The sequence below is a fragment of the Salarias fasciatus genome, chromosome 2, assembly GCF_902148845.1.
Source record: "Salarias fasciatus chromosome 2, fSalaFa1.1, whole genome shotgun sequence".
Classification (NCBI taxonomy): domain Eukaryota; kingdom Metazoa; phylum Chordata; class Actinopteri; order Blenniiformes; family Blenniidae; genus Salarias; species Salarias fasciatus.
The window spans coordinates 4435615-4457298 of NC_043746.1; the positions used below are offsets into that span (position 1 = coordinate 4435615).

General features: G+C 46.6%; 2 protein-coding genes and 1 long non-coding RNA gene across 4 annotated transcripts in view; 1 reads left to right on the top strand and 2 right to left on the bottom strand.

The window, feature by feature from the left end:
* Positions 1–1062: 1062 nt before the first annotated feature.
* LOC115407323 (beta-1,3-galactosyltransferase 2-like) lies at positions 1063–9502 on the bottom strand. 2 transcript variants are annotated; one of them, XR_003933610.1, is made up of 5 exons: positions 9118–9502; positions 5366–5549; positions 4463–4699; positions 2107–4323; positions 1063–1307 (listed from the first exon to the last, which is right to left on the bottom strand). XR_003933610.1 is itself a non-coding variant. In XM_030117715.1 (4 exons), the coding sequence occupies exons 1-4, from the start codon at positions 9141–9143 to the stop codon at positions 3724–3726; spliced, it is 1047 nt and encodes a 348-aa protein (XP_029973575.1). In that variant the 5' UTR covers positions 9144–9502; the 3' UTR covers positions 1348–3723. The 2 variants fall into 2 exon arrangements, 1 of the variants encoding a protein (XP_029973575.1); XM_030117715.1 differs by lacking the exon at positions 1063–1307 and having other exon boundaries at positions 1348–4323.
* Positions 9503–12358: 2856 nt separating this feature from the next.
* On the top strand, positions 12359–14716 carry LOC115407339 (uncharacterized). Its single transcript, XR_003933613.1, has 2 exons — positions 12359–13192; positions 13271–14716. It is a non-coding gene; the product is annotated as an uncharacterized LOC115407339 (long non-coding RNA).
* A 1150-nt stretch (positions 14717–15866) lies between these two features.
* Positions 15867–21684, bottom strand: part of LOC115407333 (X-linked interleukin-1 receptor accessory protein-like 2) — a 389294-nt gene continuing 383476 nt past the window's right edge. The window contains exons 16-18 of the mRNA XM_030117731.1: positions 16849–16971; positions 16348–16578; positions 15867–15995 (exon numbers count right to left, since the gene is read on the bottom strand). Of these exons, the coding sequence (XP_029973591.1) occupies positions 15897–15995; positions 16348–16578; positions 16849–16971 (453 nt within the window). The 3' untranslated portion in view covers positions 15867–15896. The remainder of the gene's footprint in view (positions 15996–16347; positions 16579–16848; positions 16972–21684) is intronic.

Sequence of the window (21684 nt, forward strand, 5' to 3'; positions counted from 1 at the left end):
CAGCATTTTCCTCGTGGTTTTTCTGATAATTCGGCCGAGTTCAATATGGAAAATAATGAGGAATGGACCGTGTTTTTCACCGCTAAAAGCGCATGTGTTTTTGTTTTTGTTTTTTTCTACGCTCAGCTGGAGCAGTGAGGCTCTCCTCCTCGGGGCACAAACACTGGTTTGCACTTCTGAACTTCTGAAGAGCACTAATCACTGTATTAACATAATCTTTTATCATGTTTTTAACGTATTATGTTTGACACAGGGACCCCCCATGAAACCCGACGTCTGATTCAGTTTAGAGGTGAAAATGAAGAAAAGTTTTTGAAATCAAAATACAGCGCCAAAACACAATGGGAGTAAGTTATATTATTTGTCTAAGCTATAATATGTTAGTAATAAAACGTGTTTATATAAACATAAATGTATTACTTTAGGAAATTCATTAAAGAAAATGGCTTGGAAGGGGAAGTTACAGCCCAGCAAGCTTCAAAAAAGTGGGAGAACCTCAAAAAGAAATATAAGGTAAATAATAATACCATTATTAAAACACAAAAGTAATTTTGTAATTTCTGTCATTTCTAATATCCATAATTTTGTGTTGTTATAGGCCCTGAAACTTGTAAAATCTGGCTTTGGCACAGAGGAGGGGGAAACCGCTGCTGCAAATTGGCCTTATTTCGAAAAGGGTATCCCAATTCATAGTGCTGCAAAGACAGCCCTGGCCCTCAGCCCTATTCTAAAAGGGGTAGGAGAGCGATAGGGGTAGGGCCAAGGGCTGAGGGGCAGGGGAAAGGGGTAGAATTGGGATTGGCCCTGAAGGATTAGTCATCAGCCTTTAAAAATTACTTAACTCTGTTTCCATAATTCTATACCTTTCCATAATAGCTTTTTTTTTTTTTTATAAATTGTCTTAAGTTGATGGACATTTTTGCTCATTTTTCTTTGTTCATCCAGACCATTCCACAATTTCACCCCACAGACAGAAATGCACATACTTCTTAGGATACTATGGACAATCAGTCGCTTAAAATTGTCAATTCAGACCCTCCCTCCCTTTCCATGAACCATTTATTTAAGTTACCAGGTAGTCGTTTATGCTTAGCTTCATAAACAATCTGTACGGTTGTCAGTTTTACTAGATCCACAACACTGCTGAAACACGTCACCAGCAGGGTGAAGCGAACCTGTCTCAGGGCGGTCTGACGGCAGCTCACGCTCTCCACTAGTGGGAGAACAGTCCGGTTCTGCTTCACAGTGACAGGAAGAGCCGACGGCTGCTGGAAGCGTCGCTTCAGTGTCTGAATAGCAAATTTCTCCTTGAATAGGAAAGAACAAATCAATCGTGAATTGTATCAGACAGAATGTATTTCGTATGGAATACGAATTAAAACAGCAGAAAATGTTCCTTCAAGTCTTCCGGACAGAACTGAACAAAGACATGAAGTGGATCACACACTCCGCTCACTATTTACACACACTTTCACAAAAAGAGTCACTTGAGCACAACTTGAAGTGACCAAACGGACATTTTGCTTTATTTTGGTAAGAAAACACAGGAAATAGAGGAAGTATTGACTCACTCTATGATCTAATAGAATTATGACACTATTAGGGGGGAAATATTTTAACCTGCCCCAGAATGTAACAACAAACGAATCTGAATGAATGAGAAGTAAATTACGCTTAACTGAATCTGTGAAATCAACAATAAAAATTCAAGTTCGGATCGTTACACAAATACATCTACGTAGTAAAAATCTAATCAAATTTTATAATTTGATTTGATTTTACATCCAGTAAAAAGTCACAATTATATCACAATGCAAAACACTGTAATTCTTTAAGTGTAAAAAAATAAAATAAAAGAACTATCTGACTTGATAAACACAAATAAATTATGCAACAAGTTGATTTTTTTTAGTAAACTTTGAGGATTTTTTTTATCAGTGCAGCCAGTACAACGGCTATTTTGACTGCATTTTTAAACAAAACACTTCTGAGTGAATCAAATATACATCATGTAACATACAAGCCTCATTGCCTGGTGGAGTTACGTTCACCTTCCAGTGCATTAAAGATGATCAAAGTAATCTTAATTCAGGAATCAATTCAAACCTGTTTTTCTGTGGTTTGGATTTTTCCACGTGACAGGTGTGCAGCTGAAGAACGAGGGAGAGAAAAACCTCCATTAAAACGTGTTGACCCAGCTCATTGTGTGTTTTTATCTGTGTCTGTGTGTGTGTGTGTGTTTCTATATGAAACCAAAGCTTTTTAAAGAAGGAAAGCAGCAGAACGGATGTGATGATGAAACAGACGACTGGTGGTCGGAAAGTTTCCGTCCAACAGACCGTGGTATGAAAATGTGAGCGAGAGCCGGCTGTGCAGAATATTCACCTTTTTCAAGCCTCATGCTGCTAAATGCTACACAAGCTAATATTAGCGTGCTGCGTTTAAATGATGAATTGAACGGACGAAACTGACAGTTTCATTGCTCCAGCGCTTCACACACACACACACACACACACACACACACACACACACACACACACAGATACACACACACACAAAAACACACAGGAAACCAGGGGCGACAGACACAACACACAGCTCAAGATACTTGCAACATACAGCATGTGTGAACAAACGTCATGTCGTCGTTTTCCACAGATTCATTCAGCAGACAAAATCAGTTTGAATGGAAAAAACAGTGAGCGACTGCAATTAATAAATTAAAAACCCATGAATTCATTTCATTCCTCAGAAAAAAACCCACACACACACACACACAAACACACACAGGTTTCATCATGAACCTTTAAAGAAACATATTTACAAAAACATAAATAAGCCAGTTATCATACAGTAAAATGCCAACGGACACTGAGATTTAGGATTTTAACTTTGAACCAACTGTATAAATTTGAGTAAAAAAGTGGCAGATTTATAATTTATTCAAATCCATCAAACCAAGACAGTTTATTGCAAATCATTTTTGGAGATAACGACTTTAAACGTCATTAAAAAAGCACTTAAGTGACACTTTAATGAAATCAGCTGTTGTTGAGATTGGTTTGGTAAACGAGAGCAGAGAGGAGGAGGAGTGGGAGGATCACCTTCATTATCTGGAGATCTATTAAAAACAAGTGGAGCAATGAGCCAAGTGGTTACACGACTGCCAGTTAATCTAGTTTGCAAAGTGGTGCAACATGTTAAGGGGGGGTTGTGTAGTTTTCCCAGGGTATGCAGAGCCGTGCTGGTACACGTCTGCAGACACCAAAACCACATAGCGTGCAGCGGAGGACGGGTTTCTAACACTTCCCTTTGTTCAGTCAATAAACACGTCTCCGCCAACACGAGCGCCCGGCCTCTCACCGCCTCAGCGTGGGGAGCAGAGCGGATTCCTGCGCATCGTGGGGCTAAAATAACGGTTTCTTTCTAAAATCCAGGAGTGGTGAGCTCCACAAACACCACCAGAGGCAGGGAGACAATCCTCATCCATCCCCACCTCGTCAGTGTCCCAGCACGCCGTGGAGATCCTGACAACAAACTGTCAAGCTCCGATGTTCATCTCTGCAGCGAGTCCGTGTCTACCTGGTAGCCTCAGTAATCCTCAGAGTAATCCCTGATTTACCCTCACAGGGCCTGAACGCCTCTGAGGCAGCGCCGCAGAATGTAAACAGTGTGTGGTTCCCTGCCGTTCAGGGTGTGTCTCTAAAAGCAGCCAGAGACGGGTCAGCAGCCCCCCTCTCGCTGGCGCTCGTATGTTTCCCACACGTCCAGCAGTTCTTTGGAACTGTCCATTATTGTGGTGATGACCGACGTCCAGTGACAGTTGTCTATTAAAAAAGGCTTGGAGCTTTGAAACAAGCCTCCTTGTGGGGGGTTCGTCACCTGGATGCCCGAGTGCTTCAGGCACAGACCCACGTACACGTCCTCGATGTAGATCGCCCTGACGTGCGGCGCCGCCTCCAGGATGGCCCTGGTTAGATCCAGCGAGAACACGTAGCCCAGTCCCAGGACGTACGGCGGGTACACGGGGTCGGGGAAGACGGAGGCGGGCACGAACCACTTGGACTGATGGAATCGGAGAACCAAAGCCCCCCGGGCCACCAGCCCCGTCACGTAGCGCCGCCGGGGGGCTGTCAGCAGCATGTCCACCAGCTTGTGCACATTCAGGAATATGTCCGAGTCGACCTTCATGGCGTAGGAGGTGTTGGGGCAATGCGTACTGAGCCATTCGAACATCACCATGGTCTTAATGGTGAGGTTGTGGTAGCTGTCCAAGAAGTCACTCTGGAGGATGTCATGGTGTTCCCGGCTTTCCTCTAAAACCTGAGGGAAGTAAGACAGGGGACTTTAAAACAGTATGCTCATCCTTCAGCTCTGCTTTCGTGATCTGATCGCACAAAACGTCAGTAAAAAGTCAAATGCGATTGATAGCGTTTGATGGGAAACGACGGTCTGGACTCACTGCGCCCTCCACGGGCTCGGTCCCATCTCTTCCCGCCGACAGTCCCAGCAGGAAGTAGTGGCTGACCACTCGGTTCAGCACGCTGGTTTCTTTCCCCCACGTGTTGCGGATGGCGTCGCGGGCCTCTCTGTTGTGAGGGTCCACCGGGATCACCAGGACCAGGAACGGGCTTTCCTGGAGACATCTGTCGGGTTCGTCCAGTATGAAGCGGTACTGGTGTGGGTATTCCACAAAGTACTGGAACCATAGAAGGCGGGAAAGTGAATTTAGTGCATGAATGGAAAAGACCATGACATGACTCTTCCGTCTGGTCATACAGGTATGTGAAGATCTGTGCAGAGCTCAAGCATTGCACCAGAACACAGACGATTCCACATATTTGGCGTGACATTCTGGGCATGAAACCAGACAGAGGGATTTTTCTCAACACACTGCGCTCTTATTTCTGAGAGAAAATCACGATGAAACCAGAGTAGTTTAATCCGTTAACAATGAGGACTCCTCATTTAGGGAGCAGCTGGAAAACTTTGCCACAAACAGCATAATTCGGTGACAGCTCGGGTTCATTCGCATTTTTAAGGCATTCATTTTTTAATCTGCTGTTTAAGCAGCTTTAATCATCACTTCGAGGAGATTTGATCTTTTCAGTGGTAAAAATTATGCAGCTGAGTGAGCTGGAGTGTGCAAACCACAGGTTTGGTTTTTTTTCCGTTTGCATGCAGTCGATATCTTTAAAAATCACACCCCGGCTCTCTCACTACATGTGACCAACGAACTAACTGCTTCAGTCTGGTTTGAAATCACACCTCAACATCTTATCTCCTGACTGATGACGAATCGGAGGAAGGGCCCACGCACGATCACAATCAACTGGTGGAAATGACAGCGACTCAGGCCACTCACCCTGCTGTCTGAAGTGTCCTCGCCGTCCTGTGGCTGGTCCGACCATGGCCGGGCTTCCCAGACGCTGGAGGCCCAGGACAGCTGCTGGCTGGGATCGTAGAAGACAATCGCCGCCGCTCCCATCATGAGGACCAGCATCAAAAACAGCAGCCACCGTCTGGCTCTCGTCAGAGGGGTTCTTTCACTGCGGAGACAAAAGTGAAAACATTCAGAATCTGGTCACCATTTATATAAGAGCGACAATCCTCAACCCTCCTGACACCCACAGCACTCCTGCATGTCAAAACCCCTCAGAGTCTTTGTCCCATAAGTGAGTACGCTCTGGTCAAGTCAGTGGCAGTGGTGTCCAGTCCTGGTCCTGGAGGACCCCAGTCCTGCAGACAGACACCTGCTTCAAAACACCTGAATCAAATCCAAGCTCCGAAAAACGCCCAGTCTGGAGTCTCTGGTGGTAATCGGGTGTGTCGCAGCAGGGACGGACCCTAAAGGCCCAGGACTGGACACCCCTGATGCAGGGCAAGATTTCAGAGTGATACTCAACACAAAACACAGCTGTGTGGCAGCTCCAGGTCTGCTGTGCTTCAGCACGGCGTGGAGGAGGGGCTTTCGCACCCTTTGGGTCTGAATCGGGGGCGCTCTGGTGCAGTGGGGGACTGGACGTCCAGGACTTGGACCACAGTGGATGGGCGTTGGGTTTAACGGCCTGCCATGCCGGAGGTGTCATAGGGTCTAGCTGCAGCCCTTGGTCTGATGCTGGGTCTTCGCTCCTGACCCCTGTACCAACCCTGGTGGGGTTTCCAGGCCTCACAGCATTTTTATCTCCGTGGGAATTGAACACAGACTCAGGTGCTTCTTGGGGAACTGGTAAGCCTCAGCAGGAGGATGTGGGTAACTTGCACATACTGTTGATGTGCACAGAGCTTGAGGAGACACAGACAGAGAGGAAAAGCTCTGACTTCAATCATGACTACCGCCGTCACGATCCTGACGTTTACTTTGTCTCTGAGGTAGGTAAAGCAATGCATTGAGTTTGCATAGCTGGTTTGTTCTTAGCTGCATAGTTTGTTGAGGTGAGAGTACTTGCTATTTTTTTGAACCAACATAACTGTGCCTGAATTGAGGCTCCTCTTCTGCAACTTGATGGCAACTCCCTTGACCAATCGCACTTGAAGCAATTGAAGCATTTACTAATGGTTTCTTTCTTTCTTATGTCTATATTCTTGCTTGTGTTGTACGTCGCTTTGGACAAAAGCGTCTGCTAAATGAAATTGTAGAATTGTAGAATTGTAGAATTCAACAGTCATCTTAATCATTCATCAGTCATCGGGACAGAATCACACCAGAAAAATTACTTCTTCTAAAGCAAGGATCGGACAGATTCAGGATCTGGTCTCCTCAATTTCTCAAGCACTAAAGATCTGTCAGACATGCAAAATAACACAAATGATCCATTTTGTGTCTTACAAACACAGGTTTTCCAGATGACACCAAACTGTGGTCGGAGTTTATGCAGCCAGATCAGTGTTGAAAGGTGAATGTATTTGCTTCTGCTTTCAGTGAGTCTGAAGCTGTAATCATGGTGGGCTGTATTTCCCCTCCTGGCTTCCCGTGACTTTTATTTGTGGTCTTCATCTGTGTTGCAGCCATTCTCACATCCATCTGCAGTCGTTCCAGAACCTCCTGAATTGGTCTTCATCTCGGTTTTTCTTTATGTTTTGGAGAAATTTCAGATGTATTTACCTTGTTCTTCCAATAAATTTGATTACTTTCTGCACCAACACATCCACCCTCATGGCATCCAGCCGAACCTGTTAGTGGGGCTCTCAGTTCCATCCAGTCCCTCCGGAGAAAACGCAAGCAAATGATCCCGGAAATGAGCCAATTTTCATCCAAACCTGCCTGCTTGCATGCAAAACCCTCATTTAAATCAGCTTCTCCTGCTTGCCTGGGATGTCACTCATGAACTCCTGCAAACTGCATCCAAACGTCGATATGTTGGATTTCAATAAATCAGTTGTTTTGTTTGATTGATTGCTCAAAGGACAAAACACGGACAGTTTCAACTTAGGAATGAGATCTGCTATCTGCTCTCGGTTTTATTGATCATGACGGTTACTCTCTGTCCGTTGCCAGATTGGAACAAGGACACATTCAGCATCTTCCTTTCCCATTAACATCGTCCTCAGCCTCATTAGCTGGAACTCGGTGTGCATTTAGACATTTATGGCTAATCTGTAAGATTTCCATTAGCATCTGCATCAATCAGGAGCGACCACAGCCACAGACTCAGGATCTTATTGCAAGTTGCACTCTAACAGCCCTGCATATGCAAACAGCAGCAGGGTTCGTCCTTGAATCTGTGATCTGCCGGTCTTCATGATCTAACTTTCATCACACCTGAGCAGCACCGGAGAAAACGCCGATCGCCTCAGCTCAGCGCTTCAGTCTGAAAACACAACTTTATGCAGTCGAAACAGACCTTGGAATGAATATTTCTGCGCTCTCCCTGCTTGGATTCATTCAGATTAATGATCAGGCACTGCGGACTGCTGGCAGAACGCACACCATTTGCTAGTTTTCCTGTCAGACAGCATCCGCTGACTCTGTGGTGAGACAGAGGAACCGAGAAATGAAACCTTCATCCTGTGCGAGACGGCAGAGTGGAGGGAAATAACAGCGCAATTATCTGTCAATGCAACAACATGAAACGGCTAATCGATGATAAACATCTCACAGACACTCACAGACACAGACACACACACACACACACACACACACACACACACTGAACTGAGGCGTCTTTCTGGTCTCTTGAAGGATCACTTCATTTCCCTGGGATTTGACTGTGTGGGACAGATGTGTGAGCAGGGTGTGTTCGAGCTGCTTCGGAGTGTGTTTGCAGGTATTCTCACACTCCGGTTCGTCCCGACCGGGACAAGCAGGGACTGGCTTCTGGAGCAGCCCACATAAACACTGTAGATTTACTTTAGTTTGACTGGAAAAGAAAAGTCTTTTTTATAAAGGGGAAGCAAAAACTCCAGAATCTCTGTTTCTTTGGAAATTCGAACGCATGTAAATATGTAAATATAAAACATATTAATGTATAAACCAACAGAAAAATGTCAGTATACAAATTATTAATTCTAACTCTTAAAAAAACCCTGAAAACCATGCTTTGCCTCCAGATAATTAATTGAAGTAAGACTTTTACCTTCATAAATTATTTTAAACCAATAATAATAAAATAAAACATGATTCTCACTGTGTCATGTCAGTTCAATTAAATGATATGTTTGCAATTTAAAAAGTAAACAAATGTTTTCAATCAAAACCTGTAAACTGTGCTGTTTCTATATCTCTCTCAACAAGGAACACATGTAATCTTTTTATTTTTTCACAGAATAAATCGACAGATAACGAAATTGTGCAGCACATTTTCAATTTGCACTTTTAGAAAAAGATTTACAAAAAAGTGCCTCCAGTATCCTACTTCTTTATAAGAGAAAACTGATGGTCTTGTCTTAGTTTACAGAATTAACTGAAAATAATCTATTAGCCTGAAATGGCAGCAGCTCTGAGTGATTCCTGTAACTGAATAAGTTCAAGACTGAAAAAGTTACAAGTTGAAACAGGGAGTAAATCAGTTTCTATTGTATTCAGTCTTACTGAGCTGTTTCCTAAACACACACATTTACACACACACACAGTATCATCCCCCTCTGGAGCGGCTGGAATAAAAGGGAAACACTCACCTTCTGGAAGCGGCGCTCTGCAGCATCTTGAGGGCGAGTGTGTGTGAGCGCGCGAGCCGTCAGCCCGCATGACCCCACTCTGCTGTGGTTTCTGGTTCGACAGACGCTGATGACACGCGGGAGAGTTCAGATCAGGATGGAAACGCCTCGCGATGAGTGCAGCAGCAACATGACTCGACACGCCGGCTTCCCGTCGCTCCCGTCCGCCGCCGCCGCTGCCGCCGCTCACAGCTGCAGGTTTCTTTGATTCTGTAATCACCGCTTTGCCCGATCGACTCCAGGAATGCAACACTTACACTTCTCATAAAGAGCTTCAGCACGAACGCCAAAAGTTCACGCTTCAGTGACTTTACATGCAAGCATGCAGCGGAAATGTCCTCTTCTCAAACAGGTCAGTTTTTGTTTTTGGTGGAAACTGACGTCACGTGTTCAAAACTTTTGACAACAGTCTGTGAAAGTGGACCGAACGGTGAAGGACTGTGAATCCACTGCTGTGACTCAAACCGCATTCTGTGCCCAAGAGAAGAGTTCACCACCTGAACGGCCGGACTTTCACCGACACCGACACACTGTTAAAAACAGAGCGATGGGGGGAAACATGGGGGATTTCTGCTGCAGCCACAGTGAAAAGTGTTGAAAACAGAAGAACAGAAAGGAGAAAATCACATCAAAATACAGACAATGAAAACAGAAATGATGGAAATGAAGCATCAGCTGTTGGGAGGGACTCCGGCTCTCTGCTGCAGGGAGCGCCTGGTCGGTTTCTGCCTCCACGTCTTTCATTCAACAGGAAAGTAAAAGGTTATTGCGAAGCCTCACTGCTCTCCTCTGTTGGTTTTTGAGACTGCTCTCTGGTGTCGTGGTTGAAGCAGCTCCTTCTGACTGTTTCGATGGTGGGAAACAGGTTTGGAGGCGAGATGGTCTGTTCGGCTGAGGAGCGTCATGGAAACGCAGGCTGAGTTTTGGACACATGGGCTTCAGTTTCGACCAGTGCTTGTCGGCAGTTTAAAAAGAAACCGCGGAGAAAGTCAACGGCAGTGCGGCAGTGCGGTAGACCACAGCAAGCAATGTCGACGTCTCGGGAACTCGGGAAGACGTCCACTCGTCTGTCTCTCTGTGTCTCTGGTCAACCTGCTGAGGACTCTGAGCTGAGAGGACTTCCTGTTTGAAACGGTGAGATAACATCTCATGATGTGAAATCACAACTGCTGCAATAACAAAGTGTGAATTTAGCTGCTCGGCTGCTCCAGCCGGGACACTGAGCAGTGGGACATGTGGGACAGTCCAGAATGTATTCTGGGTTCATCCCGACGTTTTATCTGAAAGACCAGTGCCTCACCACCTCAACGCCTCGTCTCTCCCTCACAACCTGATCGGTGGCGTCTGAACCTGCCCTGAAGGGAAACATCTCATCACACATTCTCATGAAACACAGTCCTCTTCCGCTGAACGAGCATGAGAGTTTTTCCTTTTAACCATCAGGGCTGGTAATTTAAGCATTTGCGTCTTTTCAGAATAAAATGTAGCGCAAGAGACGCCATTCAGCAGGTAATTTAAGATTATTGGGAAATGAATAACGGAACATCGTAAATCTCAGGCGTTGTGAAAACATGGTGACGGAGCTCCTGAAAGTCGTCAGCTGGGTGATTTATTGTGTTTTAAAGCAGCGACAACTCGTTGGCTCGGTGGTGAAACTGTTTTAATGCTGACTGTTTTTAATGTCATACTTACTGCAGCTTTTAAAGGCCCAGTTGACACATCATTACATGTTCAGGTGAAGGCAGACAAACCTGTTGTGTTTTGGCTAAAATCTGTTTAAAGCTGTTATGAAAAAGTATGTTGTTAGTAGGAAAAGTCATAAGACAGGAGACTACAGCCCAGAGTCAGAGGCGACGCTCAGCTGCCTGCTGTGTTGGTCAGAGTTAACCGGACGACCACAACGTGTCAGGATCCACCCGTTCAGGAGAGATTTAACGATCTCAAGAGATCCTAAAGACTCTAAGAATTAGAGGGAAGCAGAAGGAAGAAACTCTCAGGACTGAGGATAGTTATCGGGTTCCTTTTCTCCACAGGCGCTGTGAGGAAGCATGAACTCACCGCTCAGAGTTCCCCTCGCCGTCCTGGACGCCTGAGTCACCAGTCCTCGGCTTCTGGGAGGTTTTCCACCTCATTCAGCCGAAGGAACTGTGTGTGATGCCCGGAAACACACCTGACTCATCAACACAAGATTAAACAGCATTCGGGCTTTACTGCGTTCATGAAATTCCAAAAGCTCGACTGAGATTCGTAAAAATCCTGTTGCTGGTTTTATTGTTGGAGATGTTTTAACCTTTTTCCTGTTAAAAAGCAGCGACACTTGCAGGCAGTTTGTGGTTTGGTTGTTTTGGCTGTTTTTAGGCTAAGCGAGTGTCAGTGTGAGCAGTTTGACATGTTTTGTGGTCGAGCTGTTTTATCTACATTTACTCACTTTTCACATTTACTCATTTACACATTTACTCACAGCAGCTTTCACTGGTTTAGGCATTTCAGGAGTTTTCCTGCTAACTTTTTTTTTTTTTTTTAAGAAAATTCTGAGGCCAATTTCAAGATTCATTCAAATCAATTTGTTAAACAATCTTAAAGTAATTTCAACCATGTGAACTACATTCAGGTTTTTTGGGTAATTTTTTAAAATAATTTTCCCTGTTTTTTTTTTTTTTTAGATGTTTCAGCTATTTTAAATTATATATTTATTTAAATACATAATTAAAATATATAAAAACTATTTTTAATAACCATAATAGCTGTATTAGTAGTTTTGATCAGTCTTACATAGCTCTTGTTTGAGCTGGTTAAACCATTTTAATGTCCATTTTAATTTAATTTTTGCTGCTTAAACAATTTTAGCTATTTTTTGTTAAACATTTCCAATCCTTTCTTGGCTGTCTCAGTAGTTTTAAATAGTTTTCCTTAACTTAGTTTTCTTTAATAACCATTTTGAGTTATCTTAACTATATTGGCTTATTCCTTGTTAGGTAGTTTTAATCAGTTCTACTTTTTTTATTTAGCCATTTAGCAGTTTGATTCATTTCAACATTTTTTTTTTTCACTTTTTTTTTCAGGACTTTCAGTGTGTTTTTTTTTTCATGTTATTTTAAACATGTCAGCCATATTTCTTTTGTGGCAGTTTTTCAATTTCGACTATTTTCCTTTTTCTGTTGTTTCCATTTTTTTTTTAATAATTCTAAAAATATCAGCCAGTTTGCATTTTAAACTATTTCAGCATTGTTTTCCTTTGGTTGCAGTTTCAGACGTTTCAGATGTTCACTTTCAGGAATCAGCAGCTATGAGATCTGTGATGTTTAGATAAGAATCTGTTTGAAGGCTTCAGTTTTCAGTCTGGTCTCAGACTGCAGGGCTCTCGTCGCTTCCATATTAATTCTAACATGCATTGTGAGTCGCAGCTGCCCCGATCGACGACCTGCCGTCACACTTTAGACTCCACGTCTGCCTTGTATTAAAAAAAGACCGAAGCTTTGTGGTCAACCTTGCAGAACTGAAACCAGTCCGTCAGTCAGCCTCGTCTGCGGGAAACTACTGCCTTTCAGTCACGTCTCGTCAAATCTGGTGTTTCTGTGAAAGTGAACTTTTGAACTTTGGAAGAAAGAAAACAGACGTGCTGAATACATTTCTGTTCTCATGAAACAGAGACGGAAGGTAAATTACAAAGCGGCTCATGTCCTCTCAAACGAAGCACCTTCACGAGGATCTGAACACACCTGCTCTACATGAGGCTTTTTCCTGGGATGAGGGGAAACAGATAAGTTTAATTCTTCAAATATGACAGAAAAGATCATGACATCCATCTTGTATAGTAAATTTAAAAAAGTGTAAATTGCCCTACTTGAGGTTTTCCACAGTGTGATTGTGTTCATGCACACCCAACAGAAACCCCCGGTTTGGCTGAAACATGCAGGAATGACATTTTGAAGGTGACCTAGAGGAAGGAGAAGCCAGTGTGTGCAAGACCCTCGGTTTGAATCCCAGTGGGTCCCTGAGCAAGGCCCCAGTACCTCCAGAGCTCCTGCTGGTTCAGGTTAACCCTCAATAGGACGAGTTGAATGGGGGAGGTGATTTCCTCAGGGCGTCTGATAACACACACTTTCACCTACAGGACTGACTGAACCGTGCTCAGGTCTCCGCTTCAGTTCCAGCTTTTTGTTCATGAAAAACTTTCTTCTCCCGAAACATTCGTCCAAACTATCTGCATTAAAGAACTGCCTGAGACCCAGCTGAAAACTGAGTTTAGAGTGAAACGCAGGAGGTTGATGCCGACTGTGAAGCAGTTGGAGCACTGGTGCCGACGACCAAACGATCTTCCACAATCTCTGAATGAGGAGTAAGGAACTGCTGGATGATGGCGAAATAATCTCACAGCGCTTTAACAGAGAACAACCCAACAAGTCCACGTGAGCGAGCGAAAAGGAAAGAAACAACTTCCTTTAAGCAGGAAGACCCCTGCAGAGCCAGACTCAGAGGTGGACACTTTCTGCTCTTCTGTTTTTGGGGACGGAGAGGCGGGAAAACGGAAGGACAGACTGTGGAGAGAGATTCAAACCTTGGTTTAGGGTCAGGAGAAACAGATCCTCCGTCCAATCCAACACTGGTCTGGTAATTACCGCCGCAGTCTGCTGACGAAATCATTCTCCTCCTAGCAGTTCCAAAAGTCCCGCGTTCATCGTCAGAAATAAAGTCGCCATGCTTCTTCTAATCAATGGCTCTGAGCTGCTGTCGCTTCTCTTCACTGGAACTTTTGAGGAAATCCCATTCAAGTCGCCGCCGCTCAGCTCGGATTAGCCCGGCCGAGTGTGAAAGCGGTTGTAAGAGCAGCGGTCTGTTTCCGCCGAACTGAACTGAAGCCTCGGATTAGTGCCGTCAATATGACCGGCAGAATGATGAAGAAATCCGAAGAGGAAGAGGAAGAACGCCGGGTCAACAAGAAACAGAAAATGTCAGGCAAGCAGGCATCCGACATGTACAAAACAACTCATATAACCTTTATTTGCTCTCAGTTAAATTATTTCAACCAATATATCCAAAGAATAGTTCAAAGAAATGAGCATAAATCAAAGAACAATCACTATACTGTATATTGCCATCGAATAGAACAACTCAAATAATTATTGTATCAAACAACCGCAAATATCCAGAGTTCATTGGTTCTAATAAGACAATGACAGTACCTTTGTGTAAATTCAAAACATCATCCACTTTTGCTTAAATATTATGGTAATAATCCGATTTTTTTTTTCTTTTTAAAGCTCACGAAGAAGAATGTCGTCTGATTCAGCTTTGAAATGCAGGCCGACCGGAGGCGGCCCGGTTCAGGTGGCCGTACCGCCACGACACATCCACCCATTCACATATCCACCCATCCATCTGTGAAGAGAGGAACAGAACAGCGACGGAGCGAGGCAGAAACGGCGGGGAAGCCGTCGCCATCATGAACAGGTCTATACAGAAGTCATGGAAGCTGTACAGAGATTATTGTAACAAACAGACAGTAAAAACAAAGCCTGGTAAAAATGCTCACTGACCTTCTAAAACCTTTAAATCAATCGAAAAAAGCAAAAAACTGAAATAAATACTAAAAATGTTTTTTGGAGGGATGCCTCCTTTTTTCCCTTTATCACTTTTTTTTTCATCATGACGGAAAACAAATACAGAAGAGAAAACCTTCTCCAGCCTCCATGTTAAAAGAGGCTGCGATGAAGGATTGTGTCATTTACTCTCTCATCTATGTTTATTGGTTATTATTTATCTTTTTTTATCTAAATGGGTGGTCATGCAGATAGAAAAAGCCAAGTCCGTTCTGCTCTGAGCTCGGTGCCGAAGGCCGACTCTTCGTCTCTTGGCTTTTTTGGAGTTGACTAGTTGCAGCTGGTTTCCTGTCTCCATGTGCACCAAGTCTTCAGCTAGCTAGCTAGCTAGCTAGCTCCTAGCAAATGGTACATTCTCCTTCGTACGTTTAGCAGTTTGGCCTCTTGGTTGACCCAGAACTTCGTGTCGACCGGTTCGGCCGAGCGGATGAGCAGCATCTGGAGAGGTCGGCTCGTTGTGTTAAGGTGGTCTGGTATCGATAAACCATTGGTCGAGCCCACCTGCTGTGCCAGACAAGCCACCTCGTCAACAGGGGGGGTGGGGTGGGGGGTGGGTCCTGTGAGAACTCACAGGAGTCGCAGATCTGGCCTTCTGAGATGGCGCTGCTGTGTGTTTCCCAGCGTCTGAACCTCGGACCGATCGACTGGCTTTAGCAACGGCTGGTGTGTGTGAGACACTTCTCAGAGGTTGTTCTTCGTGCTCCGAGGTCCAACCTGGCAGTCTGTCGGACAAACTATAGTCTGGATACTCACCAAATCAGGTCCTTTCTTCAGTTCAGTCTCTGGTTCTTTAAATCCATGCAATTATACCTGTATGTGAACCCAGTCTGACCCCAGGGTGTTTCTCTCTGCTCTTCTCCTCTGGTGTTTCAAAACTTTAGTCCAAGTTTTCTGAGTCCAAGTAGGTCGAAAACCAGGGCGTAACTGTTTTTAAAAAATCTGACTTCTAGTCCTTGGCCTTTGAACCTAACGAGCCAGAGTCCAGGCTGTACGCCGTTCAAGTGGCCCGAAGTCAGTCTTTCTCCCAAAAATTAAAAGTCTGTACACTGTCCAAGAAAAGAAAAGAATGAAAAACAACTCCAGTTCACCCAGGGCCAGTAGAAAAGCAGTCTGCGATCCAGGACCGGCTGCCGAGTCCGCCTACCAGATGTCAGAGCTTAGTTCTCTGCTGGTGAGAGGTACGAAGGTGCTGTTCAGGTGCAGCTCTGGCTTTTTCCCAAGCGTACTGCTCTGAGGCACCTGGGAAACACAGAGCAGAGCGGCGGTCAGGACCAGTCCTCCTCCACGCCGGGAGAAACTACCGCTAAGAAATGAACACAGGCCTTAACCATGACGGCTTTACTGTACATGGCTACCATTTCCCAGTCTGCTCTACACAAATGCATTCTGTCTACGAGCTCTTTTATCCAAACAGACCTCTTGTTCCCCAGTGAACTGCTCTGAACCCCTGGGGAGAAAAGAGGGGTTTTAATTTGATTGTTTCGAGTTTGAGCACATGCAAACATTTTCAGAGAGAGGACACACGGTGCAGACGCTACCAGCTGACTACCAACACCAGGAGACGCAGCGGAGACGCCGTCCGGCCCCGTACCTGTCCGTTCAGCAGCGTCATGGGGATGTTGCAGTAGACGTGGCGCCCCCCGGGGCCCAGAGTGGAGAACTGCACCGTGGAGGGGGGTGGGAGCGGGGGCGACATGGAGGACGGCTGCGGCGGCAGCTGGAACTCGTAGCTGCGGCAGAAGTGCCGCATCTGGGCGCTGTGGCCGCCCCCCAGGGGCAGGGTCATCTGGTTATAGTCGGGGATCTCTGTTGCCAAGGCAACCTGGGAATAAATGACGGACGGTAATTGAATCAATCTTATTATGGATGAAAAGCTGAATTGATTTGTTAAAATGTACTTCTAATGCAATGTGCACCCAAAGAAAATCTGTATTTGGCCAAATAGTTTGAAGTGAAGGCCTAATATGCTGACGTGTCGACCTCCGTCGTAGCGGGATGGACAAGCTAATGTTCAATAGGAGCTATTTCCCAGGCCAGTCTCACTCTTTGATTTGTCACTAAAAAGACCCAAGGAGTGTGAGCAGAAGCTGACCTGATGATGGCCATGGCGACTCTCATTAGGGGGCGCCAGCGAGGCAGAGGTGGTTGTCATGGCGATGGTGGAGACAGTAGTCTGCAGGTCCCCAAAGAGGCCCTGTTCGCCAGAGTCCATCACCTGAAACGGAGGAGCACCGACACATGGAGACTGGAGAGACTTTACCAACCTCCAGCAGACGGCGGCTTTGATTCGGTTTGGAGAAGGCTTTCTTGGATTTCTTGAGTGAATGGAAAACAAATCACTCTGCAATGATCACACCAGTATGACACTTTAATGCTGCTCAGTTCCAACTGGATTATCCAGCTGTTAAAACCACATAATGTTCATGTTATTGCTTCCTTTATGGCTGAGCGCGCCACCTGTGAGTGAACCTCAGGACACATTAACCAAAGTCAAGCGGTCCGGAGGAAGTCACAGAACATTTGGAGTCGCTGACGGATCCCAACAGACCTGATCAATATTCAGCCTTTGTTCCTGAGGGTGATGGATGGCTGCAGTTTCTCAACATTCTGGAGCGATTTTTCAAAAAGCTGGGAAGTGAGAGTTCCTCGGCCCATAAACTGAAGCACAACTCTTTCGTGAAGTGTTGTTTTTAAAGCTTTCTGAGGCTGAATGACTGGAGACGATGCGAGGTCGACGACCATGGCGGCATGGGTCGAATGAGGTATTTTGGTGAAGAAAAACCACAGAAGTTGCCTGCCAGGTGATTTTGCAAAGAACATTAACATTCATTTGATGATCTCTTCAGAAACAGTTCAGTAAAACTGCTGAATCTGGATCTGGCATCTACAGTCTGCATTACGAGTCCACCCATACAGGAGGATGGCTCCCACCAGAGACTCCGTTTAGTTTGATCCTTATTTTGGAAGCTGAGTTCTGTGCCTGAGTCAAAAGATTTCAGCGGCCGATCCACCATCTGTTATCCTGTTAAACCACAGCAGTTAAAGTTATGGTCTTGTAGTGAAGCTTGGGTGCCAAACACAAAATAGCTGTATGCCAGTGCTGGCAGTGCCGTCACACTGGAGGGCCACTTCAGTGTGTGAGTAGATTAAAAAATAGAAAATTCATTCTAATTCTGCCTTAGGTTAAATATTGTAGAATAATACACAGAAGGTGCAGATCTGTGAAAGTTGTTTTTTTCATTTACTCTCTTTCTCGCTCCATCCACACACTCATGCTTGCAGTGATATTTTGTCTCACTGTTGAACATCATCTCCTTTTTTATGTGCTGATTTTACTTCACACAGGCTTTAGTAGCATCCCTGAAGCCCAAGGGTTAACTTTCAGTATTTGTAATTAATAGTTCAGCGTCATCAGCCAATCGCAAGATTCAAAACGCATTAAAGCTAGGGTTGGCGATCTGAATGAGATACATTTTTTCAAATACTGATTAGAATGATCTTTATGACCCGATGGGAAGCAATTCATAGCGTGGTTTAAAAGTAGTTTGGAAAATATCCGCTATCTACAGCAGGAGGAAAACGGGAAAAACAGCAACCAATAGTCTTGCCGGGACACCTTGGTTGTAAACCAATCAAATCCCTTCGCCGTTCGACCTGCACCCTGCGCGTACTTGTCAATGGCGTGCACTGACCCTGGTTCAGTGCGCGCGTAGAAGGACGGACCGTCGTTCTAGAACGGCGGAGAATGTTTTGGGGGTTTACTTACCGCTGAGTGCGCCATAACTTGGCGTAGTGCAAATAAAGAAAAACGAAGAAACGAAGCGCTGAGGACAGGTTACGCCAGGAACGCACTGGACGCGGAAGCGCCGCAAACGTCTCCGCTCCCAACGGGAGCTCCTCCAATGGGGTGGGAGCTGGGCGGAGCTGGGCGGAGCCTTGGGGAGATGCTACATTCGTGCTGCATGCTAGCTTTCCAAGATTGCCAACCCTAGCTTTAAACTGGTGTTACTTCCTGGTGATGTAGCTTCTCAATATGTTCCAACAATAAATCCTGAGATTAGTCTAAATTGTAGGGAGAATGAGGTGGATTTCACTGTAACGGCTGCAGCGGGATCCACGTCTCGACGATTGTTCCTCAGTGCAGCAGGAGGACGTTTATTTGTAAATCAGGGCAGGCACCACCCGGGGTGTTAACACATGGTAAACATGTACACAATGCTTCCAGTTTTCATACATTACATGTGTTTAGCAGACATTTGAAAGGCCATCTGTCTGTGGCGAGGGTGTGCGCCCTCGGGGGAGGGAACATTTACATCGCATCGCTATGCCGGCTCCCGGACACGCAAGAGGTTGTGTTTTTCTCATGTTTATATCTGCAGCTACACGTAATGAGAACAGGCCATGAGGAGATTGAAAGGGCTGAGGAAATATGCTGCAGTATCTGTTTTTGTAGCGAAGCGTATCACATTGAATTAGGGCAAAATAAATTACCTTGTTTTTTGTTTTAATATATGTATGTTTTTTTTTTCCATCCATCCATCCATCCATTTTCTACCGCTTATCCGGGGCCGGGTCGCGGGGGCAGCAGTCTCAGCAGGGATGCCCAGACTTCCCTGTCCCCAGACACTTCCTCCAGCTCCTCTGGGAGGATCCCGAGGCGTTCCCAGGCCAGCCGAGAGACATAGTCTCTCCAGCGTGTCCTGGGTCTTCCCCGGGGTCTCCTCCCAGTGGGACATGCCCGGAACACCTCCCTAGGGAGGCGTCCAGGAGGCATCCTAAACAGATGTCCGAGCCACCTCAGCTGGTTCCTCTCAATGTGGAGGAGTAGCGGCTCTACTCCGAGCTCCTCCCTGGTGACTGAGCTCCTCACCCTATCTCTAAGGGAGCGCCCAGCCACCCTACGGAGGAAGCTCATTTCGGCCGCTTGTATCCGGGATCTTGTCCTTTCGGTCATGACCCAAAGCTCATGACCATAGGTGAGGGTGGGAACGTAGATTGACCGGTAAATCGAGAGCTTCGCCTTTCGGCTCAGCTCCTTCTTCACCACGACGGACCGATACAACGACCGCATCACTGCAGCCGCTGCACCGATCCGCCTGTCAATCTCACGCTCCATCCGTCCCCCACTCGTGAACAAGATCCCAAGATACTTGAACTCCTCCACTTGGGCTAGGGTCTCTCCACCAACCTGGAGGGGGCAAGCCACCTTCCTCCGGTCGAGGACCATGGCCTCGGATTTGGAGTTGCTAATCCTCATCCCTGCCGCTTCACACTCGGCTGCGAACCGCCCCAGTGCATGCTGTAGGTCCGGGTTCGATGAAGCCAACAGGACAACATCATCTGCAAAAAGCAGAGATGAAATCCTGTGGTTCCCGAACCGGAACCCCTCCGGCCCCTGGCTGCACCTAGAAATTCTGTCCATAAAGATTATGAACAGAACCGGTGACAAAGGGCAGCCCTGCCGGAGTCCAACATGCACCGGGAACAGGTCCGACTTACTGCCGGCAATGCGGACCAGACTCCTACTCCGGTCATACAAAGACCGGACGGCCCTTAACAAGGGGCCCCGGACTCCGTATTCCCGGAGCACCCCCCACAAGACACCACGAAGGACACGGTCGAATGCCTTCTCCAAATCCACAAAACACATGTGGACTGGTTGGGCAAACTCCCACGAACCCTCGAGCACCCTATGGAGGGTATAGAGCTGGTCCACTGTTCCACGGCCAGGACGAAAACCGCATTGTTCCTCCTGGATCCGAGGTTCGACTATCGGTCGGATCCTCCTCTCCAGTACCCTGGAATAGACTTTCCCGGGGAGGCTGAGGAGTGTAATCCCCCTATAGTTGGAGCACACCCTCCGGTCCCCCTTTTTAAACAGGGGGACCACCACCCCGGTCTGCCAATCCAGAGGCACCGTCCCCGACAGCCACGCGATGTTGCAGAGACGTGTCAACCAAGACAGTCCCTGCACATCCAGAGACTTAAGGTACTCAGGCCGAATCTCGTCCACCCCCGGTGCCTTGCCACCGAGGAGCTTGCCAACCACCTCAGTGACTTCAGCTTGGGTGATGGACGAGTCCACCTCTGAGACCTCAGCCTCTGCTTCCTCCACGGAAGACGTGGCGACGGGATTGAGGAGGTCCTCGAAGTATTCCTTCCACCGTCCAACAATATCCCCAGTTGAGGTCAGCAGCTCCCCACCTCCACTGTAAACAGTGTTGGCGGAGACCTGCTTTCCCCTCCTGAGGCGCCGGACGGTTTGCCAGAATTTCTTCGAGGCCGACCGATAGTCCTCCTCCATGGCCTCCCCGAACTCCTCCCAGACCCGAGTTTTTGCCTCCACAACTGCTCGGGCTGCAGTTCGCTTGGCCTGCCGGTACCCGTCAGCTGCTTCGGGAGTCCCATGAGCCAGCAAGGCTCGATAGGACTCCTTCTTCAGCTTGACGGCAGCCCTTACTTCCGGTGTCCACCACCGGGTTCGGGGGTTGCCGCCACGACAGGCACCGGAGACCTTACGACCACAGCTCCGAGCAGCTGCTTCGACAATGGAGGTGGAGAACATGGTCCACTCGGACTCAATGTCCCCAGCCTCCCTCGGGACATGAGAGAAGCTCTCCCGGAGGTGGGAGTTGAAAGCCATGCTGACAGAGGGTTCCGCCAGACGTTCCCAGCAGACCCTCACAACACGTTTGGGTCTGCCAAGTCTGTCCGGTTTCCTCCTCCGCCAGCGAATCCAACTCACCACCAGGTGGTGATCGGTCGACAGCTCTGCCCCTCTCTTCACCCGAGTGTCCAAAACACGCGGCCGGAGGTCAGATGACACGACAACAAAGTCGATCATCGACCTCCGACCTAGGGTGTCCTGGTGCCAAGTGCACTTATGGACACCCCTGTGCTCGAACATGGTGTTCGTTATGGACAAACT

What these genes read in the sequence shown, in the direction of transcription:
- LOC115407323 (XM_030117715.1), bottom strand. Translation starts at nt 9,143, where the DNA reads ATGCTGCAGAGCGCCGCTTCCAGAAG. An exon ending in CAGAGCGCCGCTTCCAGAAG is followed by an intron (nt 5,550 to 9,117) that starts GTGAGTGTTTCC and finishes TTGTCTCCGCAG; the next exon opens with TGAAAGAACCCCTCTGACGA. An exon ending in AGGACACTTCAGACAGCAGG is followed by an intron (nt 4,700 to 5,365) that starts GTGAGTGGCCTG and finishes CTATGGTTCCAG; the next exon opens with TACTTTGTGGAATACCCACA.